This window comes from Carettochelys insculpta, chromosome 1, assembly GCF_033958435.1.
Source record: "Carettochelys insculpta isolate YL-2023 chromosome 1, ASM3395843v1, whole genome shotgun sequence".
Taxonomy (NCBI): Eukaryota; Metazoa; Chordata; order Testudines; family Carettochelyidae; genus Carettochelys; species Carettochelys insculpta.
The window spans coordinates 264023061-264047463 of NC_134137.1; the positions used below are offsets into that span (position 1 = coordinate 264023061).

Here is a 24403-nt window from a genome sequence, read left to right on the forward strand (position 1 = left end):
TTCGAACGACGCGCCAACGCCGGGCGCGGGGAGGTGGAGGGGGAGGAGGATGGGACAGCCGTGACTCCGCCCCCCTGCGTCTGACACCACCACGCTTCACGCCACCTCAGCCGCCTCTCTCGCCGAGGGGGTGGGGAGTCATCCCCAAGCTGCGCACGCGCGATCCGCGCCGCCCCCCAGTGGCTGGGAGCCGCCATCCGTTTCTCTCGCCGCTGCGCTTCGGTGCGTGGGAAGCCGCGCGCACGCTCGGAATGGGCGGCCGGGCGGGAGGCACGCGCATGAACACGCCTCCAGCCTGGGCGTCGCCTGCGGAGCAGAGCGCTCGGGCGGTGAGAGCTAGAGGGCGGCGGGCGATGCAGTGAGCGTACCGGGTGGGGATCCCAGGGGCAGGCCGGCCCTGGGCTCTGGCGGCCTAATGCTGGTCTAAGTCTGTGCTGCGACGGGGAGGAGCTGGGGCGGCCCTGTGCCATATCGGCAGGCGGCCCCCGCTGTTGGAGCAGGCAGCCCTTGGTGGCGTTTAGATGCGCAGACTGGCACCGTGTCTGCGTCCGGAGCCTCACAGCTGAGCGGCGGATCCCTGCAGCCGTAGCCGTGGGGATCGGGCTGCGGCCTTCGGCGGCTCGTTGATGCGGCTATGGTTGTATAGCGGATAACCACGGGAGACTGTGCATTGGTCGGTCCGGCCCTGAGAAGTGGGGAAGGCTACAGGGCCCCGAGGGGTGCAGCTACATTGCAGAGTCAGCCCAGGGTTAGTAAGACTGGAGTTAGGGAACCCTGGGCTTGTGCATCTGCGTTGTTTTAACCATCTGTTGAGACTTTCCTAACCTATGCTCACAAGCAGGGCTTTGGCAACCCCAGAGCAGTCCACAGACTTGAGTCAAAATAACCATATCCTAAAGGTGCTAGTGCTCCCCTCTCCCAAAGTGTGGCTGCTCTAGCTCTAGGACCATGATGTACGATGGGAAAACTTTACTGGCCACCTTGCACTTTGATGGATTTATTCCTAGGGTTACCATATCTGACCTTTCAAAAAAGAGGACACCCCTAAGGGTAAAGCTGTAACATTGATCTCAGATATGCAGTTCTAGCTATGCCATTACCATAGGTAAAATCAATGTGTCAGAATCAACTTTATGCCCTTGTGTAATCCTGGGCTCTTAAGGCTCCTGATGAGTCTTGTACTCCATGTGATATGGTGGAGTACAGGGGTCAATGGCTGAGCCCAGAGAGGTCAATTTTGCTGCATCTTAACACGTGGCAAAATTGAACTCCAGAAGATCAATCGTGGTGTGCCAATTGTCCAGTAAGTATAGATTTAGAGGTAGTGTATCTGTACCAGTATCTGTCAACTCATGTTGTATTAATACACTGTACATACTATAACTTTAATACAGTGTGATTTTGTAGATACTGATGCAGATACACTTCTTTTCAGGGATGTCCCCTTTTATTATATGTTAACCCTATTCATTCCCACCTACAAGTCCTAGAGGCTCTCTGAAGGTGTACCTGCAGATCAATGATAGAATGATTTAATGCTGACATGAATTGCTGCTGTCCACAAAACATGGGTTCAGTAGACTGGATTGTTGAAATTGGACTAAGGCTGTTGTTACATAAGAACGGTCACACTGGGTCAGACCAAAGGTCCATCTAGCCCAGTATCGTGTCTGCCGACAGTGGCCAATGTCAGGTGCCCCGGAGGAGGTGAACCGAAGACAATGATCAAGCAATTTGTCTCCTGCCATCCATCTCCCACATTCAACAAAAGGCTAGGCACCATACCTTACTGTGATGGGGTTCTGGGGTCCCCCAAGCTCTGCACCCTGTCCGCAGGCAGGAGAGTCTCTCACTTAGCAGGAGAACAGTGTGTTTATTAGCCGACAGGACACAGCATTGTACAGAGGAGTCAGTGCAGCAGGCAGAGATAGCCAGTCCAATTCATGTTGGGGAGAGGAGGCCCCGAGGGGCCCCCAGAGCTGGGGCCTTGCCCCCTCCTTTGTCTGTCTCTCCCTCAGCCCAGACTCACTGCTTCCAACTCCCAGTTCCAAATCAAACCCCTCAGGCTCCACCTCCTCCTCTGTCTGCAGTACAAAGGTGTTACCTGGTCATCAAGGTTACCCTCAGCAGGAGTCCCACACCCTCTGTGAGTCACTCACACACACACAGGTATCCCCTACTCCATCACACTTACCCCTTGCTAATAGCCATCTATGGACCTAACCCTCAAACATTTATTGAGCTCTTTTTTAAACTGTTAAAGTCCTGGCCTTCACAGCGTCCTCTGGTAAGTTCTCATGGAACTGTGGGCTACTTGTAGCTGACTCTCAGGACATGAGTGGAGCAATGCTGTATCTATGCTGTAAAGCAATTGGGCTCAGACCTCGCGTCCCAGTTTAGCTCAGACGTATCCACAAATTGAAGTGGGATTAGGCTGGAGCGCAGGCTTGTTATCTGTGAACCGTGCTAGCCTGACTTAAGCTAGGAGGCTCACTTACTTGGGTCAAGTAGCCATGCCTAAAAATAAAGAACTCCATGGATATCCACTTCATATCAGCAAACCATTTTTGCAGATATTGGAGTAGGTGCTGCTACAGCTGCACACTTCTCTATTCATTGGGGATGCTGGAGCTACAGCATCTAGCTTAAGCAGCTCCAGGCGCGCAGCCTCCTCATGGCCAACGGTCAGTGGGGGGGGCTGAACAGGATTGAGTCAGTGCTGTCCAGTACCCGTTCACCTCACTGTGCTGCTTCCTATCCAGTGTCTCAGGCTCATTGGCCAGCAATGGCATCCCTGCTGCGGCCTGGCATTTCTGGCTGTGTTTCTGGGCAGCAGGAATTGAAGTTGGTGGGGCCCTGGCATCCTACCCATCGGGCCCACTGTGATGTAACATGCTGTGCTCCTGCGAGGTGCTGTTGCTTGTGAGCCTCTGGGAGCAGCATGTGATGTAACCCACCCCTTACCTTGAGCTCCACCCTCTGTGCTACCCCTTGTCCTCAAAACCCTGCCCCCTTGCAACATCTTACCCTCAGTCTCTGCCCTCATGCTGTTCCTTCCCTGCACAACTCGGCTCCTGCCATTTCTCCCCAGGGTGTCAAAGCATGAAGACAGATACGTGTTAAGAAAAGGATTTTATAACAAATATCAAAGCAGCAAGTGTCTGCAATGGACTGCAAGCCCCCCAGAATATTTTTGCCAGGGCAGGAGCTGTAGCTGCAGAGTCAGTTGAACTGTTGTAGTAGTTGATGTAATCCCCATGAAGGAGACATCCTCTCAGCAGCAGCAAGGCCCCAAGCATCTTAGCTGTTGGGGAAGATGTCCCCTTGGCGGCAGCAAGCCCCACAGGTCCTTTGCTAAGTGTGTGGGGGTGGTTTCAGTGGGTGGCCAATTGAATTAGTCTCCCCCAAATATCTTAGCTCCCAGTGGCAGCAAGCCCTCGAGTATATTAGCTGCTGGGGGGAGACTTCTCCGCCCTTGGTGCCCTAACCATGGCAAGCCAAGACATGGTGTTGCCTGGCAGCATGATCAGCAGCAAACAGCTGGCACGTCCTTTTATTTGGTCGTGGGGCTACCCATGTGATGTGGCTGAGTATGGGAAAGATCTCGGCCTGCGTGCAGCCTATGGGGGAGGGAAGGAGGTTTGCACACAAATGTAAACCACTGAGAAGTTTCTCAGACTCTTATGCAAGCATGACCCCCCCCACGACAAATTCAATTTCAAGTCTGCTACCTACCCTTTATGACCCATTTCAAAATTACTGCTTTCCAGATTTGGTGTGGTAGCACAGAAAAAAAGGTGTAGAGACAGACCCACGAACTCTGTGCTGGGGCTATTTGTAGTGGGCAGATGTGCTCACAGCACTGATAGCAAAGACAGACATTTCTCAGGCTCTCATACAAACATGAACCCACAGGCTTGCTGCTCCTGCTTTGAAATTCATGGTCTTCCCATTACCTAATTCTGGCACACCTGGCGAGCAGCGGACAGAGTGGAGCACAGGGGAGTGGGGACACTGTGGGTTATATGGAGGACACCTCTGGAGGCTAATAAATTTGATTTTAACATGTGGTGCTTCCACACTGGCCTTTAATCAAATATTTGAATACGAGCTTGACATTAAACCCATCTGGTACTGACAATATTGTAATATTGATATTAGTACTCCCTAAATTGAGCTAATGGTATTGAAAGTGAAGACAATCACATGGTAATATTGAGCTAACTGCCTAAAATTTAAATTTATCTCATAGTTTAGACACAGCCCTAGCATGCAGATTTCTGTCTCCTCTCAGTCACAAGGAGCAGTTGAACAGACCAGTAGATTAGTCTAGTCTGATAGCCCAGCAGTGTGGCTACTTCCAGATGCTCAAGTATGAGATGCATCCAATCCATCTAATCATGCAATAGCACACCATGCATTAAGATTGTTTTCCTCCACCAGCTAATTTTTATTATACCAAATGCTGGTTTTATTCACAAATGCCTAAATTACCTCTTTTCCCCTTTTGTACATTTACTAAACTCTTTGATGCAATGGTTATATATTGCCTTAAACATACTTGTAGCATTTTTAAAATATTTAGCCCTTGTTCTTGAATTAAGGAACAAAGTAAGTGGGAGCCCTCAAATGTTATAAAATTCTGCTATAGTCTCTTATGCATCTCTTCAAAACTTCATAGTCCTTGTCCTTTAAAGCTCTTCTCATGTGAAAAGCGTCTGATTCTTCCATTGCTTTGCTTTAAACATTTTTTGTGTCTTTGTTCACATTATCATTTGTGTATACACTTACATTTGGCAGAATTCAGAACATGCTAGATCTTTCCAAGCAGATGATTCTCCCATTCCTCAGAAATAAAACCACCTCATACAGGACTTTTGTTCGTCTCTTCTATATGTATGTTTGTAAAATAAACAATTTAAGGATGAAGTCCTAGTCCCTTGAAGTCAACATGAGTTTTGGGATTAACCTCAGAGGGGCCAGGAAATCGTTCATGTACGGAAGATTGGACAATAGGGAACAAATTTTTATCTAATATGTAAGCAACATTGACAATAAGATCAACAATAGTAATACAATATTGGAAAGCAGGTTTTATGTTGTGTGGGATTAAGGCAATAAAAGTAATTATAATTACTAGCAGTTATGCAGTACTTCATGTGTTGAAAATATTTTATTAGCATTAGCAACTTAAAGAAGAAACAAAAATACTGCATTACAAAGAGGACTAAAAAACTGGAACCAGTCTCTGTCTTCTACTGGGAAACCAAAATGTAAACCGGGTTTGGCCTAGATACTGAAAAGCTTCTTTCGTTTGGTTTAAGCAGGACGGTTACATTATTGCCTAGTTTTTGTTGGTCATCCACTCTACATCCTAAAGATCGTGTGAGGAGACAAATTCTACAGTTGGTACCAGGGAGGAAAAGATGGACAACACTGAAAGCATTTATGCCTCCATCCTCAACTTCTCACTTGAGTGGTGTGTACCCTAAATTTTACTTATGGGGGTAAGATTCCTTTTAACTCCATACAGTAGATCAGTAAGTCTCAAACTTTTTGTCCCACAGCTCATGCCACTCAGTGCAAACCTTTCCATAGACCACCAACAAACCACCTATGACAAAATGAATTCACTTATCTCTAAATACGTTGAATACTAAATAGTTTCTATTAGGGTTTTGGAGCATAAAAACAAAAATACACGGCTCTGACAAAGAGGTGAATATTTAGATCTTGTACATCTGATGTTTATCAAATGTAATTTTAAATAAAGTTTATGTTAAAGTTTCAGTATCGTCTTCATTTATAGAAGGGGTCAGGGGCCACTGACCTATAGAAAAAAATCAGTCAGGGACCACACAAAGGTAAGAAGCAAAAAACTGCAAACACACATACACACACCAATCCTTACTGATGATGCTGGTGACTGAGATCCCTCACTCTCCTTGTGCTCCAGCCCAAGCCTGGGGAGTGGGAGGACCAAGGTTCATGACTTCCCCACTCATCCCCCAGGCCAGGTCAACTCTTCTGGTGTCATGGGGCAAGATTTTTTGGCCCCCCCAAGTTCTGGGTTGAGGCCAAAATGAGTGGTTCAGTTCACGGGAAAGCGCTATTGGAGAGAAAGGGATTGGGGTGCAGCAGGGGACAAGGTGTGAGTCTGGGTGGGAAATAGGATGCAGGAGCAGATTAGAGGTTGGGAGTCTAGGTAGGAAATAGGGAGCTAGGGGTTGGAGGCCAGCCAATAGGAGCAGCAGGGAAAGTCTTTCAAGAGCTGTTTCTGGTGCTGTTCTTCCCCAGCTGGGGGGATGGGCGGAGGAATGCAATATGGAGCTGCTGCTTTCCCCTGCAAGCTGGATCTGGGCCATGAGGCTCAGGGTTCCCTTCCTCCACACATACTGGAAGCCCTCACTGGCATGCCAGCCTCACTGGCAGTGGGGTCAGGGAGAGGAGAAGGCTGGTTGCATGGCTGGAGCAGCAAGTGTGAGCTCCCCCTTGTGGGGGTTGGGGAAGCCATGAACCTACAGCCGACCTGGGAACTTCGAAACTTTACCAAGCAGGAATAAAAATGCTGCTTTCCCACTTTTTTTTAGTAGTTTATGTTTAATAGAGTACCAGACTTGCTCCCCCTCCTCCATTCTGCTGCTGTCTATATACTTCCAGTTCCAAATGAGCTGTGTGGTTGACTGGTTAGTTTGTAATTCTGAAGTTCTACTGTACATCTCTGGGCAAGAGGAAGAAAAGACACAAAGGGCCTTCTCCAGATCTTTAACACCAAAGGAAGGGAACAGCCTGAATCCCTGAGCTAAAAACTCGGTGACGGCTAATTTACGCTCAGCGAGAATCAAGCGTTAATCGAAACCAGATTACTTTGCCATCCCTTGTTCAAAAAGAGATGACATCCCCGGACTGCTTACAATCGTTCACAAACAAGTGCTGACTCTGAACTAATCTGGAAATTATTTAAACCTTATTCTACTTAAATAAAATCTAAAATCTCCCTTCCTATTCTACCACCTAGCCCCACTCCCAAACCTCAGATTATTTGGCACTCAACAGCCCATCCCTCAAATTCACACATCTCCCCATGATCTATACAGCAACCCACCCGAGCAGAATTCAGTTCGCCACAAACAATTTGCCCATCATTTCCAGTTTTCTAGCATTGGCTACCTCTGATATCAAAATGATCAGGCCAAGAGCCTGGCCCCTTTCACGCTTTCTCATCATGCATGCCCAGTTCAATTCCCCTACTCTGCCTGGAGAGAAGGTACTTGAAAACATTCACTTATCTCCAAGGAAAAGGCCAAAAGCACTGGGCTATGTGATATTGTGATGTGGGGCTCCCTCAGTCTCTCATGTTGAAGCAGTTCCATTTGTCCCTGGGTAAGTGCTTTAACCACTAGGCTGAAATATGTAAGGGAGGAAGCACCTCATCCTCCAGCAGGATTTTGAATGTAGCCCTATCTGCTAGGAGACGCTCAGAATATGCCTACTGGATTGGGCTCAACAGGAACAGCACTCCTCTTCCCCTGCTCTGAGCAACAGGCTGGGGCTTGGGTGCCCAGATGCTTACAATGAGTTAGCAGGGTATATGCCCAGAGGGAGACACTTATGTGACTTTCATGATATTTACAGTACAAATGTAGGTGCCAAAGGAGTTAGGTGTTAACAGACTTAAGCATCAGTTGGAGTGGGGGGGGGGGGGTGCATTGTAGGAATGCCTAAAACCAGGACTTAGCTCAGGAGTGGGCAGTCATTTTTGATCAGGGGCCCACACCAAGATCTTGGGAAGTGGTTAAGGGCCACGCTTTGCTATGGAGGTAGTGCAGATCTGGGACGGGTTGGGTGCAAAAAGCACCCGAGGCTAGGGTATTGGGTAGGCGATAGAATGCAGGAAGGGATGCGGGGGCTGAAGAGTTTGCATGTAGGAAGGGTTGTGATCTGGTACAGGGGACTAGGGTGCAGGAAAGGATGCTCGCCTGGCAGAAGGGTGTAGGCCCAAGTGCAGGGTCTGTGAGGGAGTTGTGGCCTGGGGCAGGAGGGTACATGCAGTTTGGGAGGCAGCAGGGGATGCAGCACTGGGGTGGGGCTATGGGTGCAGGAGAGTATTTTGACCAGAGGGAGGGGTGTGGGAGGTAGGACAAGTTATAGAACACTAGAACTGGATGGGCTTGTGAGATGTCATCAAAGCTAGTCCCCTTGCCCTCATGGCATAACCAAGCACCATCTAGATATTTATTTATCCAACCTGTTCTTAAGTATTGCCAATTATGGACATTCTACAGCAAGGGTCAGCAACCCCCTGCAGGGATGCCAAGAGAGACACAAGAGCCGATTTTTATCAGTATGCGAGGCAGGAGCTCACCCCTGCCCCTCCCCCATGCAGCCAGGAGCTTGCTCAAAGCCGTGTTGCCTTTGGATAATGAAAAGACCAGCTAATGCTACTGACCTAAACAGTAAAGCTGTGCATTTTTATTAATAAGGCTGTTGTATGGACTGTTAGTGACTTCAAAAAGTAACACCAGCACTCAGACCATACAGGTCAAAAGGTCAAATTTTGGCACTCCACTCCAGAAAGGTGGCTGACCCCTCATCTAGAACATCCCTAGGCAACTTATTTCAGTACTTAAGCACCCTGACCGTTAGTAAATTTTTCTTAATGTCCAACCTAAACCTCTCTTCTGCAATTTTAGCCCATTGCTTCCTTTACCAGCATCAGAAGCTAAGGACAATAATTTTTCTCCCTCCTCCTTGTAATACCCTTTTAGGTACTTGAAAGCTGCTCTCATGTACCTTCTCAGCCTTCCTGTTTCCAAACTGAACAAACACAGTTCTGTTAATCTTCTCGGTGTCACACTTCCTAGACTTTTAATCACTCTCTAGACCCTCTCCAATTTCTCTGCATCTCTTCTCAAATGTGGGTCCCAGAATTAGATACAATACTCCAATTGAGGCCTAATCAGTGCAGAATAGAGCAAAGAGATTACTCTCCATGTCTTGGGTCTGGGAGGGGAAGTGCAGAGTTGGGCTCATGACCTGGGGCATGAGAGGGTGGTGAGTTGGAGCAGGGAGTTGGACTGCGGAAAGGGTGGGTTTCCCAGAGGCAGGCTCTGTCCAGGAGGCACTTACCTAGGCAGATCCCTGCCACAAGCCATGCAGGACACAAAGGCAGGCTTCCTGCCTGCTGCAGCCTCAGGCTCAAAGTGGCTGGCTGGTCAGTGTGGTTCTCTGCACCATGCAGTGGGGGTGGGGACAATTCACATGCTGCCTTTGCCCCCAGCACAATCGCTCAATGCCCACTGGCATATTTCCTGTGAATAGATACTGAGAGATTGTTTTGGGAGCAAGCGCAGTGCACAAATCCTCCCCCAACACGCAATACAGAGACTCACATTGACCAGCCAACTATTCTGAGTGGTGTCGAACTGCTCCAGGCCTGAGGATCTGACCAGGACAGATTTCAGGGTTTGGCAGGCTGGATCTGGCCCACCATCTCTATCTTGTCTGCTCCTGACTTAGGCCAGTGTTCCCTCTAATCTTTTTTATCCACATATGGATTTTTCCATTCACCTGCAGAATAAATTTTCTGTGCACTGAGGCACGTGTGAATGTGCACCACTCGTAGAAACAAAAAATTAGCTGTGGGTGCCCTGCTAATCAGCTGGATGGCATCTGACTTTGTCCCAAGTGACCACATGAGCACACAGCTTACAGGGAACACTGACTTGGGCATCTTTCTGACTCTGGGTCTCGCCATTTTGGATATGCCCCAGACCAGTGTTTTTTTTGAGTACTGGCACCTCAGCGGCCCCACCCATGGGATTAGCTGGGGAGCTATTTTTAAAATAAATAAATAAATAAATAAATAAACAAACTGCCCCAAACAATGTCTGCTGTAGCTTTATTCATTCCATACTGGCACTCTAATGCTGTACTAGAGGGATGGCCAAAACTTATTCAACCTCTAAACCACATATGACATTCTTCAGAAGTTCAAGATTTGTGGCACTCCTGCTGGGGCTCAGGGCTCCAGCCCCCTGTGAGGCACCTTACAGGGTTTGGGGCTTCAACCTCACTCCCACTGAAGCCCGGGACCCCAGTAGGCAGGCTGTGGGGGTGGGGGGAGCTGAAGACCTGAGACACCGCCCCCCCACTCCCAGCTAGGTAGAAGGCCCGACCACATCAGTCTGATGCAAGGCAGAAATCTCCCACAGTCTTGAGGATGGAGGGGATGAAGTAGCAGCACGGGCCTTTACAAGCCACACTTTAACTGTAAAAAAGCAGTATGCAGCTCATGAGTCATGGTTTAGCTACTCCTGCTATACTAGATGTGAATGCAAACTGAGATCTTTTCTACATGCAAGACATTTATAGGGTTTCTTTCCTGTGTGGATTCTCAAATGCACTTTGAGTGCTGAAGTGTGTCTGAAGGTTCTCCCACATTCACTACATTTATAGGGCTTTGCTCCTGTGTGGATTCGCAAATGCCCGTCCAGGGCTGCGCTCTGTCGGAAGGTTTTCCCACACTGATCACATGTGTAAGGTCTCTCCTCTCTGTGGATTCTGAGATGAACATTAAGGACTGAGCTTCGTTTAAAGCTTTCTCCACATTCAATGCACTTGTAAGGTTTTCCTTTCATGTGAATGTTCCGTTGTGAAATAAGGGCAGCAATATCATTTCCAGTTTTCCCACATTCAGAACATCGACGATGATTCTCCCCTGTGTGGATTCGGAAGTGGGTACCAAGTGCCGAGCTCTGACTGAACCTTTTATCACACACTGAACATACATAGGGCTTTTCTCCTGTGTGGATTCTTCTGTGAGTAACCAACGATGAGCTCTGTCGAAACGTCTTTCCACAATCACCACATGTATAGGGTTTCTCTCCTGTGTGAATTCGCAGATGTCGGATAATGGCGGAGCTGTCACGGAACCTTTTCCCACATTCTTTACATTGATGGGGTTTCTCCCCAGTGTGGATTCTCTTGTGTATAATAAGCGATGAGTGATCACTGAATCTTTTCTCACATTTAGTGCAACTAAAAGGCTTCTCACCCTTGTGGCTTCTTTGGTGCACGATGAGGTGTGTATTCTGACTGAAGCTCTTCCCACAGTCTTTACAGTTGTAGAGTTTTTCACCTGTGTGGGTTCTCTGGTGTCTGATAACATTTGACCGCTGACTGAAGGTTCTCTCACACTCATTGCATTGATAAGGCTTCTCTCCTGTGTGGATTCGCAGGTGTTTAACCAGGTCTGCATTCCGAACGAAGCTTTTCAAACATACACTACAACTAAAGGGTTTTTCTGCCATGTGGATTCTCTGATGTTGAGTAAGTTGGGAGTTTCGACTGAAGCTTTTCCCACATTCAGAACACTGATAAGGTTTCTCTTCCACAGGCGCTGACTCTGTCTCTTGCTCAACAAGGCAGGGGTTCAAACCAGAGTCATTCTCACAATCAGATGTGTTTGTTTTCTCTTCAGGTTGTCTGACACTTATTTCATGGGAAGGGGAGTTCTCCTGTCTCTTCCCAGGAGATTTGCTGATTTCATTTTCTGATGTCTTTTGATCCTCAGAAGGTTCTATTTGGATGGGACTCTGGGAAATATTCCCTCTAAGTCTTCTTGACAATGTTCTATGCGTTTTCATTTTCTCCTGAAAACGACTGCCCTTTGTAAATTTATTTACAACTCAATTTGTTGCTGGAATAGAAAGAGAAACAAAACATGAATAATTCTCTGGGCTTGAGAGAAGCACACACACACAAGCAAGCCCTAAAACCTTCCCAAAAATAAACCCCTTACTCCTACCATTTTAATCCCAGAACCCAACTCCATCAGGATTTTTCCCTAGAAAGCAAGCAGGAAGAGGAAAGAGTTGTGCAAAGGGAATGAGATGAAACTGGCAAGAGGATGGGTGTGTAGCTTGTATTCTGATGGGTATTCTGTTGAAACGCTTGCTCAGCAATACATGCTTTAGGTTCCTCCATGCTACGAAGTGGGCAGGTATGAACACAGCTCAGAGCAATGTCTGTTTTACTCTATACCCCAAGCTGAGCACAGGTTTAACACGCCCATGAAGGCAGGTTTAAGGGTTTTGCTTGGTTGGTAGAGATAGGGGCAAGAACATGCATCACAACATGCCTGTAGCCTTTAGTTTAAATATATTCAAGGGGACAAAGTCCATCAAAAATCTTTTCCTCAAAAAAAAGATTTTCCTCAAAAAAAAAGCTTTTCCTGAAACATCTTGCTTTTGGCAGGTTTCGCAAGGGCCCAACCTAGATTCTCTGATCAGAAATTCCCACTTTAACCACTCCTCTCCACCACTAGTTTCATCCTCCGTAAGTCATTAAGAGTCCTTTCCCTCTTCCTCTTCAGTCATCTTCTTCTACTTATCTGGTAGAGAACCAGAGAGTTCTAATAGGCCTTTTTCATAGGCAGACCACCCCCCTTCCCTCGCTTCCAGAGTTGGACCATCTTTCCAAATTAAAACATTCAAAGCCCAATGCATTTTACCGCATGTTGGACATAAATTTTGTCTGCAACACTGGCACAGCAGACTGGAGATTCCACAGCAGCTTCACAGGAAAAGCCACCCGTTATTATACAAATTAAAAATGAAAATAAGTAATACAATCAGTACAGTAACCCATTTATTATTTACACTGATACAATGTTCATCTCCTGGGAAGCAATTTTGAAATCAGGAATAAAACACATTAACTAGTTGTTTCTGTTTAAACATGTAGCAATGGTATAGTTAACATTGCTTACATTTAATTTGTAATTCAAACTGTAGGTGTTAACAATTGGAGATGAGTCAGGTAGTTCAAACACCTCAGCTATTCTTTCATGCTCTCTGCAGTCTTAGGAAGACAATGCTAAATTGACTGTATTAATTTTCACAGTTTTCTTTATAACCCTCAAGGACAGAAACATTTCAAATGAAAGCTGACATTCTGCCGCACAGTTCTGAAGCTAGGAATGGATCCAAAAGCCACAAAATAAATGCACAAAGATACTGAGCAAGTGAAAAAACCAACACAACTTGGTTGTTTCCTCTTTCCAGCAGTCTGAGTACTAACATTATAAATCTGCATGAAATAATTTTAGACTGATTCTTTCTGAATGGGTGAAAGAACCCCACAAAGTAGTTGCACTTAACTACCTAAGTCCTATTTTCAGACACTACTGAGATCTGCAAAACTCCCACCTCATGGCTGTCTAATCCTGCAGGCACCTAAATTTACTGAGCACTTAAGATGCATTTGCCAGTCATGTATGAAACTACATATACTGTTGCCCCGCTCTAGGCATCTACCTGCCTGAGTCCCAGAACGGTAAAGAGAAGCATTTTATCTGTCTATATCATACATGGAAGCCAAGCTAGTGAACATGCTCAGAGGCTGTCTAACAGCACACAGAACAGCTACATTCCCCCACCCCCACCCCTCCACCTTACAACATTCAGTTCAGTGGTCAGAACATTCATCCAGGATGTAGGAAACCATTAGATCAAGTCCTCCCTGCCTGGCGAGGTGTCTGCAGTTCCACACAAGTGCCCTAACCACCAGCTTTCCGGGTAGTCTAGTGCTACAGTGTCCAATACACTCCATATTCACCACATGAAGCAAACAGGGAAGCAGATCACAGCGAATGCAGGTTGGCAAGCTAGTGCAGCGGCTCGAGGGCTTGCACGGAGGCGCCTCAGGCACCATACAGCGGCAGCTCAGGAGTCGCGTGGCTGACTCAGGAACCACACAGTGGCACTGCAGCTCTGCGGTCACTACACCTCCGGAGTCACCCAGCCCCAAGAGCCATGCAGCATCCAAGGAGGCACCCCATCATGTGGTCCCCAAGCCAGCCACGCAGCACCCAAACTCCTGAGCCGCCACTGCGTGGCACTGGAGGAGCTGCACAGCTCCAGTGAGTCACCGGCATCAGGGGAATAGGGTGCCTGAGGGTGGGGTAGGGTGCCTGGCTGCGAGGGCTGGGGAATTATAGCACCTAGCGAGCAGCGGGGGTGGGGGTGGGGTGCAACTGGTGATCAGGTGTCTTCCTTTTGGACAAAACTGGTGTCTCCTTCAGTCTCCCCTACTGAAGTTGTTCCACTTTAATTAAATAACTGAATAATTAAAAAATAATTGGGCCAGTGAAAGGTTAGTGACTACAATAGCTATGCAGTACATGCAAGTGCTTATAAAAAAATCTTGTAATGATAAGCCAATACGGGCAACTTCTTTGGCACACCTAAAGCCAAAGAAGCTAGTTCACAGCCCCTGGACTCATGGTCCATGGTGCATGGCACCAGCAGTCCTAAATGATAAAGAAATTCAAAGCAGGGAAGAAATGAGCGCGAGAAAAGAGACAGGCAAAATGGTGTACGGACAAAAGGGAGAAGTGACAGAGTCTGTGATGTCACTGAGTTTGTGATGTCACCGAGGTGCTATTGTGAACTGGTCTGCAGCAATATCCCTACTCAGAGAGTTCCCTGCATTCTCCTCCTGACCCACAACAGGTAAAAGCAGCAGCAGGAAAAAGGAACAAACTGAGGAATAGGCAAAGAACCCACAACTCCCTCCATGGTATTTAACTTCTCCCACAGTTCCTCCCCACCCACATAGAACACAAGAAAGATGAGATGTCAGACAGCAGCATGGGCCTTCCTGATTGCTTCTGGTGAGTAGGGAAACTTCTCATCCGTCCCAGAAACTGATTTGTGATAAGGCACAGGAGAGTCCCCCATTCCCCATCCTTGTTCATTGCAAATCAGGAGGCTCAAAACAAGGGAAAAGGTGACACATTACACACCAATAACTGTATTTCTCCACATTTAAATCTTGGCTGCACAGAGCACTGCCTCCTGGAGGCCCTTCTTTCAAATGCTTTCACCTATCCACTTGTGGACTCTGAAGACACCTTATAGCCACACATAGAAAAACACCTGAAGCCTCGCTTTTCCCCACCAGTCTGCCACATTAACCAACACTAAAGGGACCAGGATCAGACAGAAAAATGTTACTAGTTCTCCTATAGAAAGTGAACTCTGTGAAGTAGCCTGGGAGCAGACCCAAGAGTTGGAAAGTGATAGCCACAGCAATCAGAACAGTATCCAACCACAGAAGGGCCCACAGGTGGTTGAACTATAGATTACAGGCAGGGCCTGACACTTCCCATTACCAGACCCTACTACCAGTTGCTTATAACTTTGCCAGACTTTAACGGTTTCAGTGGAACTGTTCCTTGCTGGGTACCTGTGGCAGCCTGAACTTTTTTCAGAAAATTTCAATCCAAGTGGCTTGGCTATTTCTGAGGACAGGGTTAGGGGAACAATACCACTGTTCACATAATCTTTGGTTTGGAAAGTTCCCAGGGATTGGAGTGCTTCAAACTGGCAGGTGCAAGCCTTTGTGACAGGGATGTATGTGCTTTGGCCAGCTACGTGACAATCCACTCAAATATGGCCAAGTTAAAAAGCTCTCCAAAAATCTACATGATCAAGACTCTCAAAGCTCCTAGTGATAACTACATGCCAAATGCATCTCCACTGAACCTGCTCGACTCCCTCCCAAGTCTGGCAGCAAATACGCCATCCCCACAGGGTGATCAAGTATGCTCCTTTCAGCCCAAGTCAACAAGGGTGAAACCAAACTTTCCTTGGAATGGCTGCTCACCCCCTCACCCCGGCTGTTGCAGGCTAGAATGAGGCTGGGCAATGGAACTGGGAGTCTCTCTCCCGTGTTGTCAATGACTGACTGACTGATTGATACACACATTGCTGATACCCAGGCCATGCTGAAGATGGAGCCATCTGATTAGACTGCAGAGTGGATGAAAGTCAGCCCACAGGAAAAGGAAAGGAATAGTTTGGGACCAGGAGTCTAGAGAGACAGTTTGGAGGCAGGGAAAAAATAACTGGGACTACCCACGCAGAGAGACAGGGAGCTGGAAGTTCAGACTAATGGGACAAAGAGACAGCGACTGGCAGCAGTATGGGGAAATGGGGAAGGACCAGCAGCTAGCTGGCTCTGAACGGAAGAGAAACACAGAGCTTGAAGGAGATGAACAGAAGGCTAGGTTGGACTGCCTGAGCAAGGGAGAGACCCAGGAGAGGCTAGGTGTGGAGACTAGGATTCAGCAGTGAGCTCATCTGAGGAGACTAGGCAAGGAGAATGAGCTGCGACAAGGAGCTGGAAGGGAGGAAAAAAGACAAGACTGGGAAGGGTTCTAGGGAAGGCCACAGAAAGGATCAAGTTTGGGAGGGAGGGGCAGAAGAGCCTGTGGCCACTAAGACGTAGTCCCCTTTACAGATTGAATGGAACCCAAGACTGCTGACTCTCATCATGCCCCTGCTGTCGGCAAATAGCTGTGAAACCTCATGTCAAAGTGTGCATCTTAGTCCTGCTCCACACCGAGGACTATCAGTTACACTACTAGCTCCAGTGTCAGAGGTCTCTGCAATGGACGTAAAAACACCAGCACTGATTATGACCCTTGTGTGTCAGTATGATGCTAAAGGACAGTTTGTTGGTTTGTTCCCTCCCCCGATACCCTGCGGCTGGGTTTGTTTGTGTTTAATCTAGAAAGCTATGCATAAAACATTATTAAGATTGCAAAGTCCAACAGTGAAAAGTTAGGAAATGTCAGAATTAAGGGTGCTGGGGCAGTAACTTTTGAGCCCTTAACAATGTTCTTTCAGAGCAGTCTCTGTTTGTGTGCACAGCTCTAAGGTTTTTAGTGATAAAAGACAGGTTCATTGAATGTGCCCTGAGAGAGCACACACACAAATCCAATCGCCATTGTTTTCTAGACGATTTGGACTGTTTACCAAGAATGGGGATTTACTGAACAAATTCTTGAAAGAAAACAATATCCCACAGAATTCTCTTCCCAGGGAAAGGAGAGTTAACAGAATACCTCAGGACTCCAGTCCTAGAAAAGGGAGTCACAACCATCATTCCCAAGAAAGGTGATAAGAGGTTTCCCTTGTAATTCAGGACCCCATTCAGGAACGAAGGGGCCAGTCACACAGATAGAGACCCCAGTCCCCAGCAGAAGGGGTTCCTTCGAAAGCATCATGTCATAAGGTCATCCTACAGTTCTGCACATTTTCAAGCAACTCATTTCCAGAGTTGTGGACTCCATACCCAAGAGAAAGGCTTTACACACATCATCACCCAGTTATTCTTTCTCCAATGTCTGTGATCTGCAGCATTTCCCTTCCTCCCTACTCCTCTTCCGCAGTACTCTCAACCTGGTATTCTGTGGCCCAGCCTCAAGGTAAAGGCCCACTACTAACTGGAACACCACTCTCAGAGCTGGAGTATGATCAGTTCTTCAAACCTCTTAGTGCCCCTCACCGAGCCAGTGCCATCTGCCTCATTCGGGCCTTGCATGGCTGCCAGAACCCATTGATTCAAAGGCTGGACCGATATGAAAACCACGGAGTCATCCCTCAAGGTAAGGCTGACTACGGCATCCAAAAGCAGGATGACTGTGGTCTCGGACCATCTGGCATTGGGAATGATCTATGATGGATGAGAAGGGGATCCTTACGTGCTTGGGTTTATAACAGGGATGAGGAGGAAGACATCTGCAGATGGGGTTTATTCGTTTTCTCTCCTTTTCTCTCCAGGGGCATAACTGTGTATGCAAGGGAGGGTTTTATTTTGGTAGAGGTTTTGAGGGTACAGGTACTGTGTGTGTACAATAAAGAATGCATGCCTGAAGAAAAGCATCTTGCTAGAATATAGTTACTCCAAGTTATTACAGAGAAGTACTTCTGAGGTAGCTGCTTGGCAGGTCTTGTCCACATGCTCATGTCTAACTGACTGCCATAGTTTGGGCAGGGAAGGTGTGATGGAGTGGGGAATACCTGTGTGTGTGTATGGCTCACAGAGGGTGTGGGGCTCCTGCTGAGGGTAACCCTGACGACCAGGTAACACCTTTGTACTGCAGACAAAGGAGGAGGTGGAGCCTGAGGGGTTTGAATTGGAACTGGGAGTTGGAAGCAGTTAGTCTGGGCTGAGGGAGAGAGAGACAAAGAAGGGGGTAAGGCCCCAGCTCTGGGGGCCCCTCGGGGCCTCCTCTCCTCAACATGGATTGGACTGGCTGTCTCTGCCTGCTGCACTGACTCTTCTGTACAATGCTGTGTCCTGTCGGCTAATAAACCCGCTGTTTTCCTGCTGAGTAAAAGACTCTCCTGCCTGCGGACAGGGTGCAGAGCTTGGGGGACCCCAGAACCCCATCACAGAAGGAATTTCCCCCAAGTCAGATTGGCAGAGACTCTGGGTGTTTTCACCTTCCTTTGCAGTTTGGGGCCATGGGTGACTTGCAGGTTTAAATTAGTGTAAAATGGTGTATTCCCAGAAACCTCTAGTCTTTAAACCATGATTTGAGGGCTTCAGTAACTCAGCCAGAGGTTAGGGGTCTATTACAGGAGGAGCAGGTAAGGTCCTGATGCCTGCTGCGTGCAGGAGATCAGACTAGGTTATCATGATGGTCCCTTCTGGCCCTAAAGTCTATGGCTGTGTCTACACTGAAACAAAACTTCAAAATGGCCATGCAAATGGCCATTTCAAAGATTACTAATGAGGAGTTGAAATGCATATTCAGCACCTCATTAGCATGCTGCCAGCCGTGGCTCTTTGAAATCACGGCATTTCGCTGCCACATGGCTCGTCCAGATGGGGGTCCTTTTCAGCGCCTCATTAATAATCTTCAAAATAGCCATTTGCATGGCTATTTTGAAGTTTTGTTTCAGTGTAGATGTCGCCTATGAGATAGGAACTGAAGAGAAACAGCCCCATTCAATTACATCACATAAAGGGAGACAACTAAATACTGACAAATGATAATAAGGATTTGTATGCCTATGTCAGAAATCTAAATACTACGATGGATGTACTTGAGAGTCTGGTATTAAATGGGGCTACAGATATAACTGGCATCACAGAAATGTAGTGGAACAATGATAATAGGCACTAGTACAAAACATACAGGAATGATAGAGGAGGTCATGCTGGTGGGAGAGCAGCACTAGAAATGAAAGAATCGATCTTCAATAAATCAAATAGTACCATGGAATTTTTATCCATGTCTAAATACAGAAAGTACAGCAACAGGAATATACTACCTGACCAGGATGGGGACTGCAAATGTGAAATGCTCACTGAGATTACAGAGGCTACTCAAACCAGAAAACAATAATAATGGGGACTCTCAACTGCTCCTGTGATGACTGGTACATGTCAACTGTGGACAGAATGAAGAGAGAAAATTTCTACACGTCATTAACAACTGCTTCTTGGAGCAGCTACTCCAGGAATCCACAAGGGAGTTAGTGCCAAGTGTAGTACAGGATCTGGCCCAAGGGGTCAATATAGCCAAACCACTAAGTAATAGTGACTATAATGAAACTAACTTTGGAGGATGAGGGGGGATTCCAAAAATACTCCACAACAGTAGCATTTAACTTTAAAAAGGAGAAATAGAAAAAAATAATATGATCAATATAACATTGCTGACCAATAATGCATCCCGGATGGGAGAGCACATGTGAAAGGGATTGCTGCCTAGGATCATGCACGCCACCTGTAAATACCAGCGTGACTAGGGACAGCTGTGGGAGAGCCTAGTGCCTGCCTCCGTGGGTGGGGCTGTGGACAGTACAGCCATACCAGAGGAGTGGTCTATGCAGGGTATAGGCTCCTGCAAGTGGCAATCCAACATCCTGCTGCTTTCACGGCTGCAATTCTCAGCAGAGCCCTGCAAGTCCAAATTTTGTATCCCCGCAGGGCTCTACAAAATAACTTTGTAGCAAAAACCAGCAACAAAACACAAAACTGAAAAATTTTGAACCTGTGGAATTCATTGTGAAGGACAAAAGTAAAATGGAGTGGAAAATAATTTGCATGTTCATGGCAGATATGGCCATCAATGGCTATGAGCTAAGATGGTCCAGGATACAACCCAACGCTTTGTGTGTCCCTAAAAATCCAAGTCCCAGATGCTCAGACTGGATGACAGGCAGTGGATCACTTGACAATTGCCCGGTTCTGCTCATTCTCTTTGAAGTATCTGATGCATTCCACTGTTGGAAGACAGGGCATTGGGTTAGCTAGAGCACTGCTCTTACTCAGTGTGGCCATTCTTAACGTTGTTACAATCCAACCTTCTTTTTGTTTTTTAAAAATCGTCATGGGGCATGAAGTGCTAGATTTCTAACCATCCAAACTTTGAGAGGTTACCGAACGGCACAGAGGTTTATCAGTGCAGGTGGGGACCACCCGGTACTGGGGTTTATAACTGAGGGTTAGGGGAAGAGACTGTCCAACCTTGGAGTTTTTCAATAAATCTGACTAATGATGATTTCCTTAGGGCCTGTATGCGCCGAACTCCCTGAAATGCCCTTCTTTGCAGACTTTTGTACATTTACCTTTTATCGCTGTACAACGAAAAAGTATTTCATTAAGGTGAGTCTAAGCTGTTACCACATGACATTGGTACTGGGGAATGCGCTAGGCAGAACAGACAGTGGAAATGGCTGGTAGGACTCAAAGAAAGTAGAAAATGAAACTGATAAAGTGAGGAGGATGATAAGGAATAGTGAGAAGAGAACACAAGGAGGAAACTGAGGAAGTATCTATTCTGACACATTTCTGTGGAGTAAATTGGCTGTCTGAGCAGAAACCCCCATAACATACATACTGCAACCCACTTAGTTTGCAGTAACTGCTTAGTTGCAGCACAGAAAAAAACCCATCCTGATGAGAAGAGTAAGGCTACCTCTACACTACCGTGGAAGATGGACCCACTCAGGGTCAATCTTCTGGGGTTCGATTTTACATGTCTAGTCTGGACGTGCGCATTTGAGCTCTCAAGGGTCATACTCAACCACTGTACTCCTTGTGAGACGTAAGGAGTAAGGGAGGTTGAAGAGAGAAACTTTCCTGTCAATCCTCCCCTGTAAAGACAGACAAGTTAGCCGAGTGCAGATATCCTGGTTTTAGCTATGCAACTGGCATAGCTAAAATTGCTTATCTGACATCAGCTTTCTGTGTCTAGTACAGACATAACCTAAGGCTACGTCTACACGAGCCCCAAACTTCGAAATGGCCACGCAAATGGCCATTTCGAAGTTTACTAATGAAGTGCTGAAATGCATATTCAGCTCTTCATTAGCATGCGGACGGCCGCGGCACTTTGAAATTGACGCACCTCACCGCCGTGCGGCTTGTCCAGACGGGGCTCCTTTTCTAAAGGACCCCGCCTACTTCGAAGTCCCCTTATTCCCATCAGCTCATGGGAATAAGGGGACTTCGAAGTAGGCGGGGTCCTTTAGAAAAGGAGCCCCGTCTGGACGAGACGCACGGAGGCAAGCCGCGTCAATTTCAAAGTGCCGCGGCCGCCCGCATGCTAATGAAGAGCTGAATATGCATTTCAGCGCTTCATTAGTAAACTTCGAAATGGCCATTTGCCTGGCCATTTCGAAGTTTGGGGCTCGTGTAGACATGGCCTAAGACTCACACCACAATGGTTTCCTCACTGTTATCACTTGAGTGCAGTAGCTAGCCTCAGAGAAATGTGCCATGATCCCTGAAGTGGATGATGTGCTCATAGTTTTGAACTTAGCTGGCAGCCTAAAGGTATACATCTCTCTCCTTTCAAAGCTCCCTTTCCACTGCTGAGCTATTCTGCTTCAGGACACAAAAGAAACCATCAGGATGGAATGCTCATGTTGCTGAACACAGAGGCGTGCTGTAGTTGCACTAGGTGGAGCTCATGTCGGGGTTCCCCTCTTTCCCAGGACAGCATGCTTGAAACACAATTTGTCCCCAGAAAGTGTCTTCCCTCCCTCCTACCCCTCTCCCCATACACATTCCCTCTCTCCCATACATACCCACTTCAGTTGAAAAGTAGGATGCCCATTGAACAATGGGCCTGGGAAATCTGCATCATGTGATGATACGCCTTTCCCATGAGACACTGGAAGTCTTTACTATGGCACCCTGAGACTTTCTTGCATAGTGGGCTAGCTACGACAATGCACTGCTCTCTGTGCCATTGCACAAGCTGCTAATCTGGACACGCAACAACAGTTTAGTTCCAGCCCATTAAATAAAGTGGGTATAATATGCAGAAATTTGCCAATATAGACAACCATAAAAGACGGAGCATGTAAGAGAAGGAAGGAGAAGAAAGTAGGGAGCGAGTTGTACAAAGAAGTATGGTGGGTGAGACACCACAGGGGAAGAACCAGGGAGATATTTTTTGCCTATGAGAAAACTTTGGATGAAGGGAATGGAAAATGTATAATTGTGTAGGAAGTGGTAACCCCACTCACCTTGAGAAGAATAAGTGAAGGGTCCCCGTGCTTTCCTGCCTTTCTCTGATGTGTCTCTGCTCTTCCACAGAGGGTTGTATGCCCAGAGAAGAATCAAACCAAGTCTGGTGAGGCACAAACCTTCAACAAAGATATCACCAACAGTGACAGTCATTTGCCCTCAACAAAGCCTTCTCCCCAGTTGTCCACAACTACCACAGGACCCCCATCTCCTTCTGCTACAGGAGCAGCTGCTATCGAGGATACCCTCCCACCAACATCACCCCAATTCAACTCACACACAAGAGTACTCCTTATCTTCTCTCAAAGCCCACAGAAACCACAGCACATACCAGAAAACTCCCCTGTCAACCATATCAGAGGGGAGGCTGAGAGCAGCCAGCAGCAAGGAGAGCTGCCTAGCCTTCATAAGTCCCATCTACCCACCAGCGACCTGGAAGACCTCTTCCTTCGACTACAGGACCCCAATGTGCAGCACCTAATGCAGAAAGTGCAAGCACTGCTGGCCAAGATGCAGACAGCAGGAGAGCAAGAGTTACAGGCTACTTCCCTGAAGCTGCTGACAGCACTGAGCAACGCAGACATAACGCAGAAGGAGAAGCCAACAGTCATAGAAACAGCTTGGGAAAGAGAAAAATAGATAGCAGCAAAGGAGCAGTCATGACACCACCCTGGCTGGTTTATATAAAAGAAGAGTCTGATATGCAAGCTTCAGTCATAGCTGACCTTTGTGAGGAAAGCATTGCGTACACGGGACTTCCCTGGAACTGACAGTGTAAGGGCAGGAACTTGGGATCTGACATATGTGATGTCCTTTCAGGGATTCCTGCATTTCCCACAGCCCAGGGGAAGGAACGTTGAGAGCATGCCTGGCTGTTTTGGGTTTGAAGAAGGGTGAATCCCACCAACTGAAATGGGATAGCCAACGGTTCAACAGGAAAAAAGCTTCCGTTTCAAAACAATTGTTCTAAGTGAAGGTTTCCTTCTTTCATGTGAATAACTTCGCTATTGTGTCATTCTTTAAGATGGGTGGTCACCATTCCCAGAAAAAAAAAAAAAGGCAGGGAATGAAGAATGACTCATACTGCCTACTTGGGCTTGTATCCTGTCCCCAAATAATACTCTTCTGCACAGATGAAAGGGGATTCATGTGTGCATCAGTAAATACTTAGGGGCAAGTGAGGCCTTTCACTTGCAAGTGTAGGTATTTCCATGCAGAGCTAAACACACATCAGATTTTTCCTTCTCAAAAAATGAAACATTATAGTTGGACAACACAATGGATACAGTGTAAAAGCAGGAAGGTCTTCCCTTCCAAAGCAATTCTGGTTCAGGGCATGTCCTTCCTTAGACGCATGGTGTCTGTATCGTGTGATCTGCTTCTGGAACAGAAGGTGTAAAAAAACAAACTTACTGTTTTCAGTAAGTGGTCCTACTTGTCCCAGATGGGAGATGGATTTATAAATCCATCTCACAAGATCTTTTGCTACAGCGTATGGAAATGGTGCTATGTTACTTTTATAACTAGAGAACAGATCCCTAAATATAATTATGTAAAGACATTTGCAAGTGACAGAGACAAAACTGTGAGGGAGCCAGTCATGGCCTCATGGTTCTGCTCTGAGCTGGTGCTGAGTGAACTCTGGAGGTTATTCTAAGCTAAGTCAGCTGGCTATGTTGTCCATGGGACTACATGCTAGCTGGGGACAAACAAAGCACATCGGTTGGCCAGTTATCCTGCCCATCTCCATGACTCTTCTGTACTGAGTGCAACAGGAAAGAATTGTAGAACCCAGCCCTGCCAGTCAAGTAATTACATGAGCATCTCAGACATGGCTAAAAATCAATTATTTTTCTGAATTTTTGAAATCAGATTGTAGGAAGTTTTTCTTTTTAAAAATACACTCCCTTAAAGTGAAATCTGTATTCAATACAATGTACGTCAAGACCTAACAGAACCCCTGAGCCTCTGTTAAGAACTTCATGTTAAAGCAGTGACAGGCAATCTAGACTAATGAGTAGGCCACAGGAATGGCCCTCCTTCCTCTAAGTGGGCCCCA

General features: G+C 46.9%; 1 protein-coding gene across 1 annotated transcript in view; it reads right to left on the reverse strand.

Annotated features, from left to right (window-relative positions):
• Positions 1-9884: 9884 nt before the first annotated feature.
• Positions 9885-24403, reverse strand: part of LOC142019475 (uncharacterized) — a 56105-nt gene continuing 41586 nt past the window's right edge. Inside the window, exon 5 of the mRNA XM_075006459.1 lies at positions 9885-11411. Coding sequence (XP_074862560.1) covers positions 10320-11411 — 1092 coding nt within the window. The 3' untranslated portion in view covers positions 9885-10319. The remainder of the gene's footprint in view (positions 11412-24403) is intronic.